The following is a 17,007-nucleotide window of genomic DNA, read 5'->3' as shown; positions in this document are numbered from 1 at the left end:
GCACACCGGATAGTTAGTTAGGTTAAGTTAGTTAGGTTTAGTACATACGTAAGTGCCTTGGTAGCGAATAGACGGCGGTATTTGACAATTTAGCAGCTAAATCATAGATTATTGAAAGATATTCCATATTCCAGACTGAAATGCTATAACAGAAGTGGAGTATTGGCCAGAATGACATGAACATTTGGACACTTATTCAGCGGGTATCTTGCATGTTGCGTTCAGGTGCACTGTAAAAAATAAAAAATAAATAAAAAATTGCAATTCCTTCGCGGGCCACACAGGGGGCTGCCAGTTGAGTTGAGTATCACTGTGCTACAGTATATATATGTGATCAATTATGACTCATTTTGAATTGAAAGTAGTAAATCCTGTAAACGATGTTTGCCTGCCTGTGTGTGAATGGACTCACCTCTCTGCGCTGGATGGCATCTTTAAGCAACATGACGACATCCTCTCCCTCACAGCCACTGGCTTTGAATCCCTTTGTCCATCTCAGCAAGATGCCCTGGAGAGATGACAGAGTTGTTGTTGTTGTGTGTGTGTGTGTGTGTGTGTGTGTGTGTGTGTGTGTGTGTGTGTGTGTGTGTGTGTGTGCGCGCAGGGAGTGAGAACAGTAACTTAATAATAATAAGTATTAATAATAATAATAATAATAATAATAATAATTATTATTATTATTTTTATTTATAAAGCGCTTTCCAATGACCCAAAGATGCTGACACAGTGTGAGTACATAGAAAACAAGATCACAACAGGCAACAGATACAAGTAACAGTTTACAACTTAAGCAGCAGCGGTTCCCAACCTTTTCCAACTGAGGGCCCACTTGAAAATCTCTCAACTTTTCGCGGCCCACCCCACAAATAGACCAAAGAATGCATTCTCAGAGCACTTTTCAGTGTGTTACAGTTTTCAAGGCGCTGTCCATCAGCAAGCGTTTAAGAAAAAACGACCACCAGAGGGCCGCGGGCCACAGGTTGGGAATCGCTGCTCTACAGGAGCCGTAACGTTTCTATAGGAGCTGTTACATTGTTGACCGTCTGCTATTTGTATGTAAGTGATATAATATATGAATGTAAATAGAATATATTTGTATGCAAGTATTATAATATATGAATGTAAATATAATATCAAGTAGAACGACCGCACCGCGGATATATGCCTCCGCCAACAAGTGAGCAGTCGACATCCATGTCTGTCCAGACTGTCTTACGCTGATACACTACGTTACTGCATGCTGCAGATCTCTCTCTGGGTCTGGGACACTTTCCCTCAGAGGGCTGGTTATGGGAGGCAACCGTTCACTTGGCCAGTCATATGCCAGTGATGGCTTCAGTCCTCTCCAATCAGTAACGACTTTGCGATCAGACAACACGGGAGGTGCAGCCCATTTGCTCTCTCATCGGTGCTATGACCTCACCTGTCACTCATTCAATTTCAACCCGCCTTCAAAACCAGCAGTTGCTGTCAACTGGCACAGACTCACTTATGTAGTTCTCAACGTAAGTTCAAGCCAGGAAGACTATAATATCTTTTACACTTCCTTAATTCACTTTATATCTCCACTCTTCAATTTACTCACAAGATCATAAGCTGTCAATTTCCGGGTTTCAATGATCAATCAGCTGGTTGCCGCCCAGTCTCTGTTAACCAATTGCATAGTGTCACATCACTGCTCATCACCTCTCACCCCACACACCTCCAGTGTAAGCCTATCACGTTGCTCCACAACCCAGTCGTAAGCCAATTGCTTGGAGGCGGGTTCCTTAAATATGCTTGTTTCTGTCTCATTCAGCCTCTCAATCATCGCTGCTGTCAGGCTCGCACCCTCCTCCTCCCCTTCTCCTCCCGGTCATCGCAGACCTATCCCATTCTTCAGTCGGAAGAGTCATCATGAGTCTCAGAAGAAGATCACCAGCACCACCAGTATCTAGACACTGCAGGGGGATATATCTGGATGCTGATCTGGGCTGGTGCAGCTCTCTCAAGATCTCCCTGCGGTGTCTAACCGCCAAAGACTAATAACAATACTTTATTCTCATCATTCTTTCTGTCGTAAATTATTCACTTTATTGTAAATAAATATCACTTTATTCATCCTTTGGTCTCTAGTCTCTCCTGATTGAAATGTAGTATGCGGAGCGCAGCGATTCAACGTAATATTTGAGTCTGGGGAGAGACTACAGTGACCTTGACCTTTGACCACCAAAATGTAATCAGTTCATCCTTGAGTCCAAGTGGACGTTTGAGGCAAATTAGATCAAATTCCGTCAAGGCGTTCTTGAGATATCGCATTAACAAGCTTGAAAATGCATTCGTGAGGTCACAGTGACCTTGACCTTTTTTCTGCTGTTTTTCCTCAACTTTCTCTAATCTGGAGAGCACTGTCCACCTAATGGGTCCGTAAAATAGGTTATACACCTTCAATAGCTCCAATATTTTTACAGGAGATGCATGAGGCTTTGATCCACGTCCCACCGTCAAAAAACGCATTTGCCGTCTTTAGACGTCATTGGCACTCTACGTTACTATTTGATTTGACGTCGTTCGACGTCATTGGCACTCAATGAGTTAACAAGCTTGAAAATGCATTCATGAGGTCACAGTGACCTTGACCTTTGACCACCAAAATGTAATCAGTTCATCCTTGAGTCCAAGTCGACGTTTGAGCCAAATTGGAAGAAATTCCGTCAAGGCGTTCCTGAGATATCGCGCTCTATCTGCTCCCTGGCCTTAAATTTGCGTTTATGGCTTGGCCAATCGAATAAAACGATTCAACCTACAGGCAAATACAGATCTGTTCAGCAGGGCTGATGGTCTCACTGTACAATATAGAACGTTAACTATCGGTGACATTCCTGATACCATCCACTTCCATGATCTTTCACAATAGTGAACAAGCACCCCCACTTGGCTCATTCAGGAGCCGAGTGTTTTATAACTTTATAACTTTAGTTTTATAACTTGTAGGCTACATGCTGCTCCTGCACATCACAGCACAGGCTAAATGATGCGACATAAATATAGCCTACATTATGTAAAGTCATGTTTTTATTGAAAGAGTACGTGTCAAGTAAGCTAAGTCTTGTTGGAGCGGACATCACAGTACAACTGTGTTAGGTTGTCACTCGACTAAAACACGTTGTATTTGCGACGGATAAATATACGACCTGGATTACATGTATGTTTCACATAGGGTTGTATTTTGAAATGTATGTTTTATTTTGTCCAATATTGAAATGTTCTAGAATTGCATGTTGTGTTAACATAAATATTATTTCTATCTACCACTTAGCCTACTTAGGCTGATTTGGTTGCTTTTTCTTGTCAAAATGTATTAAGCCTCAATGCATGCTGGGAGAGATGCAAATGCAAATGCAAATGTATGTCTGTGTGTGGCATTTGGTAGGGGAGCCGGCGCACTGAATAAGGCTTGGTTTTGAAAAGCGCTAACCGCAAAATTAACGCCAGTTGGTTAGATCGTTTTAGGCTGGTATTTAAGGCCGAAACGTCCATTCTGGCCTATTCTGGCACTGTGCCACACCTCTTCAGCGTAAATCGCATTTCGGGGCATAAAAACATGACGGTATCTTCCTGCGGTAGGCAGGCGCAAAGCGTATTTTTTTGCGTTTAAGGCCAGTTTAGCGCCTATGGCCAGGGGGAGAATAGAGCCCACCCTGTTAAAGAGCTTGGAAATAGGGTTCTTGAGGTCAATATTATTAATTATTAACCACCAAAATCCAATCACTTTATCCTTGAGTCTTAATGGACGTTTGAGGCAAATTCGAAGAAATTACATTAAGGAGTTCCTGAGATATCGCGTTAACGAACATCGGACGGACGGACAACTCGAATCCATAATGCCTCCGGCCTGGCTATCGCCGGCAGAGGCATAAAAATACCAAATATTACAATATGAACTGTTGTGTTGTTCTCATACTTTCTACGATCTGTACATGGTATGGGAATCTAGGAGCTAAGAACAGAAATAGACTGTCCCGAATTACAAACATGGCAAGTAAAATTATTGGGAAAGAACAAGAACAACTTGGATGTATTTATAAAACACGGGTGGCACGAAAAGCCAGACAAATTGTGTGTGACCCTGTACATCCCCTTTCTAATGAGTTCACAAAACTGCCCTCGGGAAGACGCTATAGAGTTCCTGCAGCAACCAAGAACATCTACAAAAGATCTTTCATACCAAACGCAATAAACCTGCTAAATTCATAAACGTCAGACTCATCCACATCAGAACCATGTCCGTTATCGCTGTCTGTAATGTGCTGTTGTCCTGTTGTCTTGTTATATGTTGTAACTATTATGTACCCTATAATTTCCTGTGCTGTGTACTGTGTCTGTGTACTGTACTTTTCATGTGTGCAAGCAAACCTGTGAAGCCGAAGACAAATTTCCACATTGTGGACAAGAATAAATTGAATTGAATCTTCAAACAAATTGTATATTACACCTTGATCAGAAAGTGGCCTCCATTGCTCTTTGGATAGATGTTCCTACTGCACGTAAATGTGATTCTACTGTTTCTTTCTTCCGTTTGCTTTCATCAAATGGTTCAGGGTATTCATTATTTTGTGATCAAATCAGCATGTGGAATTTCATGGTTTGCTATTAGGGGTGTTTACAAGTCAACAGATTTCGAGGGGTTGCAGTGACATTACCTGATCCAGTTTGCTTTGATGACAGGGAAAGGAGAATGTAAAGCCGAGAGGTAAGCACGCCCCTTTCATGCCCATGGATTCCAGAAATCCCGCCATGCACTGCACAATATGGTCGAACAGCTGCCACACAAAAGCAGACACACAAAATATAGTCAACGACATAACATCCCTTCTCCTCCTCATCCTTTAATATAGTCAACGACATAACATCATCCCTTCTCCTCCTCATCTTTTAGGGATGAATACATGTATTAAGGCTATAAGGCTGGTGGTGCCACGTAGTTCAGCTACGTAGAAAAGGTAGACTGTCTTGGTAAAATCTGCTCCTCTGTCTTGTGCTTCTCGCTATCCTTGTCCTAGATGATTTTGTTCACTGCTGATTTGTGATCAGTTAGATCTAGTTCATTCGCTGCAAAGTCCTCTGAGGCATGCATGTGATAAAGAGCTATATAAATAAACAAACCTGAACTTATCAAAGCAGAAGTGGGCTGCCACAAAAGAAGGTAGTCATCTTGAATATCTTGTTTGCACAATTATGAGTTGTGCTTGGACAATGGTCTTGATTGTACTGAGTAGCATCGGCCATTTTCTATTCATCTCTCACAGGATTAACTCCTACCAAAATAATGTATTTGCCTCCAGCAGGTAGTATGTGTCCTCAACTGAACTGTATGTATGTATGTATGTATACATGTATGTATGTATGTACTGTATGTACACGCACACACACACACACACACACACACACACACACACACACACACACACACACACACGAGGTGGGCTTCTTTGTTTCTTTTGACATGCCATGGAAATGTAGTGCTTAAACTGAACTGAGGTAACAGTGACCCCTGGTGCTTCACCTCCTCGCCCGTGCCTTGCATGGTCTCCTGTGGGATAGCGTAGATCTTGTTGTGCATCTCCACACTGCGCTTCTTCCCGCTTCGCACTCGCACCAGCAGCACCCTGAAGTTGGTGCCGCCGAGGTCCAGAGCCAAGAAGTCACCGCACTCTGAGGAGAACAAGAGATGGCTGTATGCTTACTTTATTAAGTGGTAACACTGGTGCTAGTAAGCTAAGAAAAATATATATATATCAGTAGCACAAAGAAAAATTTGGTAGCACAGACACTCTTCTGGATGGAATGGCGAAAACGTATCTGACGAGCGTCTTCTTAATCTTATTGCAAATTCAAACAGAGTTGAGATCAAATGTGCAAGATAACGTTTATGTAGTAATAATACAGTAAATAGCAAATCTATTTTCTTCATCTCCAGTAACGTTACACTCGGAACTCAGTTAAGTTAAGTTATCCTTTATTTATCCCCAAGGGGAAATTCATCCTCTGCATTTGACCCATCCTCTACTAGGAACCTTCCTAGAACTAGGAGCAGTGGGCAGCCACAGTGCAGCGCCCGGGGACCAACTCCAGTTCTTTCGCCATTGCCTTGGTCAGGGGCACTGACAGGAGTATGAACCCTAACATACATGTCTTTGATGGTGGGAGGAAACCGGAGCACCCGGAGAAAACCCACACAAACACGGGAAGATCATGCCAACTCCACACAGAAAGGACCTGGGACGGACTGGGATTCGAACCCGGGACCTTCTTGCTGTGAGGCAACAGCGCTAACCACTGATCCACCGTGCCGTCTAAACTCACAAGCACCCCTGCAAGTGGATACGTATTTCTTTTAGCACAGAATCATTTTCAATAACATATGCGAGCAAAACTGTGGCACTGTAGAGCCCTGTGATGATTGACGAGCCCTCCAAACACTACTTCTATCCCCTTTCAATGATGAATGACAGCCAATATGGCCCCGCCCCTTTCTTCTCAAACCTACCTGTCCCATCTGGCGTGGACCTGACATAGGTGGGCAGCATCTTGACGCTGGCCTGCTGGTGCGTTTGCCTGGACAGGCCCCGCTCCATCTCCTGGCCCAGCCTCTTCTTCACCTCCAGCAGCTGCTCTGGACTCAGACGCAGGGTGTCCAGGATGCGCTGCCGCTCAGCATGCTGGGTGGCCAGGCGGTAGGCCACCGCTGTTACCATGGCCGCTCCCTTCCCACTGCCGTCCTGTGAGCGCAAAAAGCGCACATCGCAGTCCGGCACCAGCCGGCGCACCATCTTGTGGAGCCTTCTGGCAAACCTTGAAAAAGGGGAGAGGAAATGTCATTGTTAAAATCAGTGATTTTATATATTCCTCCCATATATATATATATATATATATATATATATATGGGAGGAATATATAAAATACATGTATATATATTTTACATGTATATATATATTTTTTTAATTTCTGAAATCACTTTTGAAATCACTTATTTTTACAGAAATTATTTTGTCTTTTGTTTCCATTTTATAGTTTTCCAAATTATTATTATTATGATTATTTTTTTATGTTTTTGCTCATCAGCTCTACTTGACAGATGTGGCCGGTCTCCATTTCTCCAAACTGGGAGCGCACCGGCTACATTCTACTGCATGTAGTACATTGACTGTATGCAAGTACCTCATACAACCCCACATAAAAAAATCGGAACTATCCCTTTAATAGGCTCTTTCACACCGGCCTTGAAAGCCGAAAAATGCACGGAAAATAGGATTCGCGCCTCCGATGTGAAAGTCGCGAACGCGCGTTGGTGGATAATTGTTTTACGCCTTTTGTCCCGCGACGGTAGGTAGTAACAGCGCCGGGTTACCTGGCTCCCCGCCTCCATTTGAAAGCGTCGTCGCAGCGAGCCGGAAAAGGTGCGAATGGTCAGCTCATTCATAAAAAAATGACAGGGGAAATCACCTCATGTATCAAGAAAGTGCAGGAGTGAAAGTAAAAAAAGCCTATACAATCATGACTGCAGGGGCGCCAGGAGGAATGCTCCATGCGGTTAGGCTTTATGCTCAAACATGTGACATTAGTAGGTAAAATTAACGGATATAATAATAAGCTTCAGAGGGCTATAGCTGTCTGTGGCGAGTTGGTCTGAGGATCCCTCTCGAAATCAGCTCTGTGCATTCCCTTACAAAAACTACTAACGTTAAGTAGTCATGTGCATTTATAGCCTATAGCCTACTATTCCCCTGACGAACGTTATGCAGACTGCAGCTGTTTGATATGCGTGCGGTCGTGTATCGTTCAGCGGACTAGTAGGAGAAGGAGGGAAGTGTTGTTGTTGAATGAATTCGTTCATCATACAGTAGCCTAGGCTACACTAACCTATGAAAATATTAATTTGGGCTAGGAGGAGCAGGAAATCCCTCCGCTCGCCTTTCAATCCGGGAGCGGGGGATTTCACCTGAAAGTACACAGCAGCACGGGAATGTGGCCGTGCTGCTTGGCTCTGTGTGAAAGCAATTTCTGTGGCGAGGGTGCGAGCTTTGCGGGACTCCTAAACGGCAATTTTTGTGCGATCTGTGTGTGAAAAAGCCTAATGATTACCAGAGATGTTACTATAGCATTGCCCAAAATAACCATATGGCATCTATAGAGGGTTGCACCTACCAAACCATCACAGGTGTGACGGAATCAAAAAACAAATAATGAAATCCCATCTAACACCACCCTTGCGTGATGTGTGTGTGTGTGTGTGTGTGTGTGTGTGGGGGGGGGGTGCAGGGACTGGGAGACTTGTAAGGCGAGTGTGGGAACAATGACTTGAGACAATCGCAATGAAGCTGATACAGATATGACATTTAACGCCAAATGAGGGCAATATCGGTACCGATATATCGGTATGCCGATAAATCGGTCCAGCTCTACATTAGATTTAGGACATTTTATGTTCCAACAAAACAATGAGCCAAAGCATCCATCCAGATCATCAACGGAATGTCTTCACGACAAGAACATAAAACACATAGAACCTTTGGGCCAGCTAAGCGTGCATCATGGTTCACGTGGGTCAGGCAGCATCACTTACTGAGGATGGTTCTTGTAGACTGAGCCGTCCACTCCAATGGTGGTGCGCAGCCTCTCGGCCGCCTTGTTGTCCCGGATCTGCCGGAGGACGGCGACCAGAGTGGCGGCGCACAGGTGGGCGGCGCGCGTCGACACGATCTGACACACGCGCTGGGTGGCTACGCAGTCCTCAGGAGACGGGTCCAGGCCCAGGCTCCGCAGCACATTCTCAGCGCTCACCAGGCCCTCTGTGTCCCTGCAAGCAAAGCACAACACTAAGCAATTCCAACTGCTGTGCAACAAAGTGCTGAGAGAGCAGGTGTTTCAGTACAGTAAACCGCTTTCATAATTAGGGGTTTCAAGCTCCGAAGGGGCCGGAAACCCTATTGTAATTGCTATTGTAAGTCCCGCAGTAGCCAAACTTTGCACAAAGTTTGGAAATATCACCTACTACTTGGAAACAAAAAATTACACCAATCTACCACATGTTGGCGATATAACAGCCCATTTCATGTTTTTAGGCCTTCGCAGGTCATTTTAGGGCATTGTGACATCATCACCATCACCATCTCCATCAATATCATTGGGCCAATATCTGGACAATGTTAATCATGTAATATAGGAGAACAGTCCTCCAGCCATCCTCCCTCCACCCTAACTAGATGCCCTAGAAATATTTCTTTCATTCTCATACTTTTTAAGCGGTGCAGCCGCTTCTATGTGTGTGTGTGTGTGTGTGTGTGTGTGTGTGTGTGTATGTTGAATGCATTTGCAATTAACTGTGATGTCACTCGAGCAACTGTGATCTCATCTTAGTCACAATTTGTGAGGGAAGTGATGTCAGTCAGGCAGTTGTGTGTGTGTGTGTGTGTGTGTGTGTGTGTGTGTGTGTGTGTGTGTGTGTGTGTGTGTGTGTGTGTGTGTGTTTAATGCATTTGCAATTGCTAAACCGTGATGTCACCCGTGAAAGCACCACCAATTTTAACTAAGAAAATGGCTCGGGTGACATCACTCAGCACCAGCTCAGTGGCCTGGTGGTCTGAGTGTCCGCCCTGAGACTGGGAGGTCGTGAGTGAGTTCGATCCCCGGCCGAGTCATACCAAAGACTATAAAAATGGGACCCATTTGCCTCCCTGCTTGGCACTCAGCATCAAAAGGGTTGGAATTGGGGGGTTAGATCACCATATGATTCCCGAGCACGGCGCATGCTGCAGCTCACCACTCCCCCAGGGCGGAGAACAAATTTCACACATTGTGTGACAATCAGTGGGACTTTACCTTTACTTTACTGATGACATCACAACTGCCTTATGTAGTCACCTGTAGGTCAGCAGTTGACCTGGGTGAATCCATCTTGTGCGAGTGATGTCACTCAACTGGAAGTGATGGAAGTGCAGTTGTGATGTCATCAGTTGCTCTAGTGCTTTTCTTCTTTCTTAAGCATTTGTTCAAGGCTTGAACTTGGAACTTGGAACTCCCCATTCCCCCCTAGTTTGCAAAATTAATTTAGGCCCTGACTGTAATACTTCAGAAGCTGAATTTGAAGTTCAGCATTAATACATTTGTAATTTTTTGTCTTATATTTACCTTTGTGTGTTATTGCAATATAAAACTACATAATTGAGAATCGATTCTAGATTCTGGAATCGAGAATCGTTGGAATCGAGAATCATTGGAATCGAGAATCGATTCTGGAAACGGATCGTGACCCCAGGAATCGGAATCGGATCGGATCGTGGCTTAGCCGGATCGGAGCACCCCTAGTGTCTGTATGTATGTGTCATGCCCATGACATGTCAGTTGTCAAAATCATCGTATGATGCTCAAGTGACATAACTGATGACATCAAGTGTGTGTCTGTCAGATATCAACATTATGACTATGAGATCACTCACTGACGACATCACTGATAACATAACAATGTCTATGACAGCATCAGTGTGTCATAAATCACTGATGGCTGATGTCACAATGTGATGACTTTAATCCTTCCCTGCTGAGTGTATAAATAGAACTATCTTTATTTTTTTTACATTGCAATGTTTCAAGCGCATCTCATCCTCTTATTGGTATTCGCTCACTCTGCAGCCACATTCAATGTGGAAATCACACAACAAGGCAAAGTCACAAATGTAGTAGCCTACAATGTGGGACAAAAAACATATTTGACATGCAAGGCCAATGAAGATGAATACGGAGAAACAGAAACCATACAGTGGTACACGCCCAGAGGGGTGGAGTCACTCGCAACGGTGGACGAAAACGAAGAAGGGGAATCATTCTCAAAGTTGGTAATTCCAATCACCACTGAGAGTGGTGGCATTTACAAGTGTGTCGCCAAGAACAAGAACCACAAGGAGGCCAATGTCACAGTCAATGTCACGGTCTTGCTTCCCAGCAGACATGAGTTCAACGAAGGGGAGACTGTCAATATCAGCTGCAATATAAAAAACTCGGAATGGAGGAAGTATCATCCCTCAGCCATCAGCCCAGTCGACAAACCCTGTTCCCCGTGGTCCAGAAATTGGACGCAGTTTGACAAAGACTTAAGATTCACGATCTCCGACAACCGCGTCCTGATCCATGGCATCCAAAAAACAGATGAAGGCTGGTACAGATGCAAAAGCAAATATGAGAAAGACTGTCGGCTCATCAAGGTGGTCGTAAAAATCAAGCGTCCTAAGATCCAGGGCAATGTGTCCACATCGACTTTGGCGGGAAAACCAGTCAATATCAGCTGTGAGGTGCTTTCCCACACAGAAACCTCTGTGCATTGGTCAAAAGATGGCCGACAGCTGCCTAGCGGCAACGCCACCAACGTCAAGATCTACAGCACACCAACCGTCAGCTACCTGGAGATCACTCCAGATTCTCAGAATGACTTTGGGGCCTACAACTGCACAGCAACTAATACAATGGGTAGCGATTCCAAGGAGTTCTTTCTCATGCAAGCACAGCTGGCGTCTTCGCCCACCACCGAGCAAGTGCAGCCTTTTACAGAAACAACTACCAGAACACTGACAGACCTCACTACCATCAGGAAACCCACAGAGCTCACGACCATCAGCACACCCACAGAGCTCACAACCACCACATTGCCTGGATCCACCACTCTCCCCTCCCACATCACCACCTTGCCTGCATCTACCACTCTCCCCTCCCAGACCACCACCTTGCATGCATCCACCACTCTCCCCTCCCACACCACCACCTTGCATGGATCCACCACTCTCCCCTCCCACACCACCACCTTGCATGGATCCACCACTCTCCCCTCCCACACAACCTTGCCTGCATCCACCACTCCCCCCTACCACCCCACCTTGCCTGGATCCACCACTCTCCCCTCCCAGACCAGCACCTTGCCTGGATCCACCACTCTCCCCTCCCAGACCAGCACCTTGCCTGGATCCACCACTCTCCCCTCCCACACAACCTTGCCTGGATCCACCACTCTCCCCTCCCACACCACAACCTTGCCTGCATCCACCACTCTCCCCTCCCACACCAGCACCTTGCCTGGATCCACCACTCTCCCCTCCCAGACCAGCACCTTGCCTGGATCCACCACTCTCCCCTCCCACACAACCTTGCCTGGATCCACCACTCTCCCCTCCCACACCACAACCTTGCCTGCATCCACCACTCTCCCCTCCCACACCAGCACCTTGCCTGGATCCACCACTCTCCCCTCCCAGACCAGCACCTTGCCTGGATCCACCACTCTCCCCTCCCACACAACCTTGCCTGGATCCACCACTCTCCCCTCCCACACCACAACCTTGCCTGCATCCACCACGCTCCCCTCCCACACCACCACCTTGCATGCATCCACCACTCTCACCTCCCACACCACCACCTTGCATGGATCCACCACTCTCCCCTCCCACACCACAACCTTGCCTGCATCCACCACTCTCCCCTCCCACACCACCACCTTGCATGCATCCACCACTCTCACCTCCCACACCACCACCTTGCATGGATCCACCACTCTCCCCTCCCACACCACCACCTTGCATGGATCCACCACTCTCCCCTCCCACACCACCACCTTGCCTGGATCCACCACTCTCCCCTCCCAGACCACCACCTTGCATGGATCCACCACTCTCCCCTCCCACACCACAACCTTGCCTGCATCCACCACGCTCCCCTCCCACACCACCACCTTGCATGGATCCACCACTCTCCCCTCCCACACCACCACCTTGCATGCATCCACCACTCTCACCTCCCACACCACCACCTTGCATGGATCCACCACTCTCCCCTCCCACACCACCACCTTGCCTGGATCCACCACTCTCCCCTCCCACACCACCACCTTCCCTGGATCCACCACTCTCCCCTCCCACACCACCACCTTGCATGCATCCACCACTCTCCCCTCCCACAACACCACCTTGCCTAGATCCACCACCCTCCCCTCCCACACCACCACCTTGCATGCATCCACCACTCTCCCCTCCCACAACACCACCTTGCCTGGATCCACCACCCTCCCCTCCCACACCACCACCTTGCATGCATCGACCACTCTCCCCTCCCACAACACCACCTTGCCTGGATCCACCACCCTCCCCTCCCACACCACCACCTTGCATGCATCCACCACTCTCCCCTCCCACACCACCACCTTCCCTGGATCCACCACTCTCCCCTCCCACACCACCACCTTGCATGCATCCACCACTCTCCCCTCCCACAACACCACCTTGCCTGGATCCACCACCCTCCCCTCCCACACCACCACCTTGCATGCATCCACCACCCTCCCCTCCCACACCACCACCTTGCCTGGATCCACCACTCTCCCCTCCCACACCACCACCTTCCCTGGATCCACCACTCTCCCCTCCCACACCACCACCTTCCCTGGATCCACCACTCCCCCCTCCCACACCACCACCTTGCCTGGATCCACCACTCTCCCCTCCCACACCACCACCTTGCCTGGATCCACCACTCTCCCATCACAGCCGACCACCTTGCCTGCATCCACCACTCTCCCCTCCCACACCACCACCTTGCCTGGATCCACCACTCTCCCCTCCCACACCACCACCTTGCTTGGCAAGATCAAACCTGCCGCTGCCGCTATGCATGACTTCACAAACAACTATATCTTGATCGGACCATTGGTGGTCGTAGTCTTGGTCTGCTTGGGTTTTGCCTTTCTTGTATTTATATTGTACATGCGTTACAGAAGATACATGACAAACGAGGCCAAAGGAGCAGATGATGCGCCCGATGTTGACACACCCATCATCAACATTGAGCCTGATGTTGACACGGTCATCATCAATGTTGAGCCCGATGCTGACACGGTCATCAATGTTGAGCCCGATGCTGACACGGTCATCAATGTTGAACCTAGGGGCATGGTGGCTCCATGGTAGAGCTGTCGCCTCACAGCTAGAAGGTCCTGGGTTCGATTCCCACCTGGGACGCTGTGAGCGCTGAAGGAGTGCGTGCCCGTATGCATGTCCTCGAGTGCCCACCGCCCGGGTGGGGTCGTCAAAAGGGCCTTTCTGTGTGGAGTTTGCATGTTCTCCCCATGCCCCCTGGGGATTTCCTTCATATAGGAACCCCTCACCAAAACATGCAGTATCCTGGTTGCTAATGTGGTGCCTCCTCTGGTCGTTAGGGGCGCCCGTTCGGAGGGAGGGGAACTGGATGCAATAGCGTGAACCTCCCACGTGCTGTGTCCTACCGGTGAAGCTTCCCCTGTCAGGTGAAAAGAAGCGGCTGGCTAACTGCCCATGTCTCGGAGGAAGCATGGAGCCAGTTTCGGCTCTCCCCAGATCGGCAGAGGGTGGAGCAGCAACCAGGATAAATTAAATTAAATTAGCACTAATGGGGGATAAAAAGGATAAAAAACGATGCTGACATGGTCATCATCAATGTTGAGCCCGATGCTGACACGGCCATCATCAATGAGGCCATTTACACCTGGCGCTAACATGCGTTTTCTGTGATCAGATTGCAATCAGATTGTGTTTTATCACTTGAAATGCCAGGTGTAAACACCCCCAAAACGCATTGAAGGATTGCAATCTGATCGGCCAAACCACCTCCGGAGGTGGTCAGGGATGCATTGTGTACACATTGAACACAAGTGTAAATGCAATGTGTCCTCTCAATCTGGATACAGCAACTTTATGCGGATTGAGAGGAAAACCATTTCTGCCATCAGATTGCAATCTGATGGCAGAAAACGCATGTTAACGGCAGGTGTAAATGGCCTCATTGATGATGGCCGTGTCAGCATCGGGCTCAACATTGATGAATTTTTAAATCAAGGTGTGTTTTTTTAGTTAGGTTAGGTTAGTTGAAAATCAACGTGGCATTCTGAGGAGGGAAGTGTGTCCGCGCGCGAGCCGTGCGTAATGGGCAAGCGAGGATTTCCTGCACTGCGCGGAGAATACTGTCTGTGCTCAGGCGTACGCCTGGCGTAGTTTTTTTTTTGCGCTAAGACCAGCTATTTGGTGGCGTTAAAATTGAGAGCACCCGAGGCCTTTGCATTGCATTCCAACATATTGCGCTGGAACGCCTATTTTGGCACGGTCAACGCCCAAACCTCTGTTTACGCTCGGAACATAGCGACGGTATCTTCGCCAGAGTGCAAAATTACACTTGCGGGGAGGGAGATGATAGGCTAGAGGCCCACGGACACGCCTGGGCCACGCCTACACCTGTCTCATGCGCTTAGATCCCAGCGCAAAACTGGATGGTGGACGCAGACGATAGCTTAAGACGCAGGGAAGATAGAGGCGCGCAAACGGCGCGAAGATAGATAGGGCCCTAGGGCTGCAAGCAGGGTGGGAATTTCGCCATTTTAGGGCCGTGGTCCTTTGGCCTTGTCGCATATTTTTTTAAGGCACAAGGCCACATGTCAGGGCACTAAGACCATTAATCTATTGACATCATGAAGAGTGATTTTTATGAAATGTGTGTTAAAATTATTCAATTGCACATCCTTTGCATAGGACAGGTTACATTCAACTGAGACCACTGATGCTTTTAAAGCAACTGACAGTAGCAGGCTGGTAGCAGGGCACTGCCAAGGTGGCCTTAGGGATCTCAGGGCATCACGGCCAGAGGGAGGGGCAATGGAGGCCACCCTGGCTGCAAGGAACGATTATTTTCATAATCGATTAATCTGTCGATTTTCTCGATTAATTGATTAGTTGTTTGGTGTAAAAAATGATAGCAAATGACGATCAGTTTCCCAAAGCCCAAGATGATGCCCTCAAATGTCTTGTTTTGTCTACAACTCAAAGATAATATCAGTTTACTGTCATACAGGAGTAAAGAAACCAGAAAATATTTACATTTAAGAAGCTGGAATCAGAGAATTTAGACCTTTTCTCTTAAAATTGTACTTAAAACGATTAATCGATTATCAAAATAGTTGATTAATTTTCTGACGTTCGAGTAATCAATTAATCGTTCCATCTCCAATACAGACAGACAGACAGACAGACACTCCTTGAATTATTAGATACATTATATATTAGAGAGCAATTGTGCATCACTGATTATGTCATCAGTCATGTCATCAGTGGTTTGTGCCCCCGTCATCCTGGGAAAACACAAACATAGCCTCACCGAGGAAGGATGTCAGTGATCTCATCAGGCATGATCACATCACTGATGACATCGTCACTGGTGACATCATCCGTGACGACATCATCACAGAACTTATAATAGCCTCACTCAGGAAGGATGACATCACTGATGACATCATCAGATATACTAAAGATATACTGACAGAACTTATAATAACCTCACTCAGGAAGAATCACATCACTGATGACATCATCAGATATACTAAAGATATACTGACACACAGACACTTGGACAGACACTTGCCAGACATACTGACAGACACTGCTGGAATTATAATTCCAGCAGTGTCCGTGTGTCTGTCAGTATGTCAGGCAAGTGTCTATGTGTCAGTGTGTCAGTATGTCTGGCAAGTGTCTATGTGTCAGTGTGTCAGTATGTCTGCACACATGTGCCAATTGTGATGTCATCAGTCTAGGTCTATAAAGCTATTATAGCCCCAGAAGAATTGGACTAGTATACTATAATTCTAGCAGTGTCTGTGCATCTCTTTGTCTGTTTGTCAGTATGTCTGGCAAGGGTCTGTCATATTGTGTCATATTCCAGGAGTGTCTGTATGTATGTGTCATGCCATCACATGATGTCAGTCAAAATCATCTTAAAATCATCAGTGACATTGACATCATCAGTGATGATGATGATGGGGATGATGGGAAGGGGAACAGGCGGATGTACCCATGGGTGGGGTACATGCAGTACATCCTCGCAACCACTGAGCATCGAACCCATACATCCGACGCTGTTGAGCTGTTGAACCCGAAATGAAACTTTGGTACTGACCTCTAACCTCAG

General features: G+C 46.9%; 1 protein-coding gene across 3 annotated transcripts in view; it reads right to left on the bottom strand.

Annotated features, from left to right (window-relative positions):
- The window catches only part of LOC310783544 (hexokinase-2-like), a 55,833-nt gene that overhangs the window by 14,475 nt on the left and 24,351 nt on the right, over positions 1-17,007 (bottom strand). For all 3 annotated transcript variants that reach the window (XM_083644428.1, XM_083644427.1, XM_083644429.1), the window contains 5 exons: positions 8,606-8,839; positions 6,530-6,834; positions 5,546-5,694; positions 4,683-4,802; positions 413-508 (listed from right to left, as the gene is read on the bottom strand). In XM_083644428.1, coding sequence (XP_083500554.1) covers positions 413-508; positions 4,683-4,802; positions 5,546-5,694; positions 6,530-6,834; positions 8,606-8,839 — 904 coding nt within the window. The remainder of the gene's footprint in view (positions 1-412; positions 509-4,682; positions 4,803-5,545; positions 5,695-6,529; positions 6,835-8,605; positions 8,840-17,007) is intronic.

The sequence above is a fragment of the Poromitra crassiceps genome (assembly GCF_964638095.1).
Source record: "Poromitra crassiceps genome assembly, chromosome: 10".
In the NCBI taxonomy this organism is placed as follows: domain Eukaryota; kingdom Metazoa; phylum Chordata; class Actinopteri; order Beryciformes; family Melamphaidae; genus Poromitra; species Poromitra crassiceps.
This window is presented reverse-complemented; position numbering and strand designations above follow the sequence as displayed.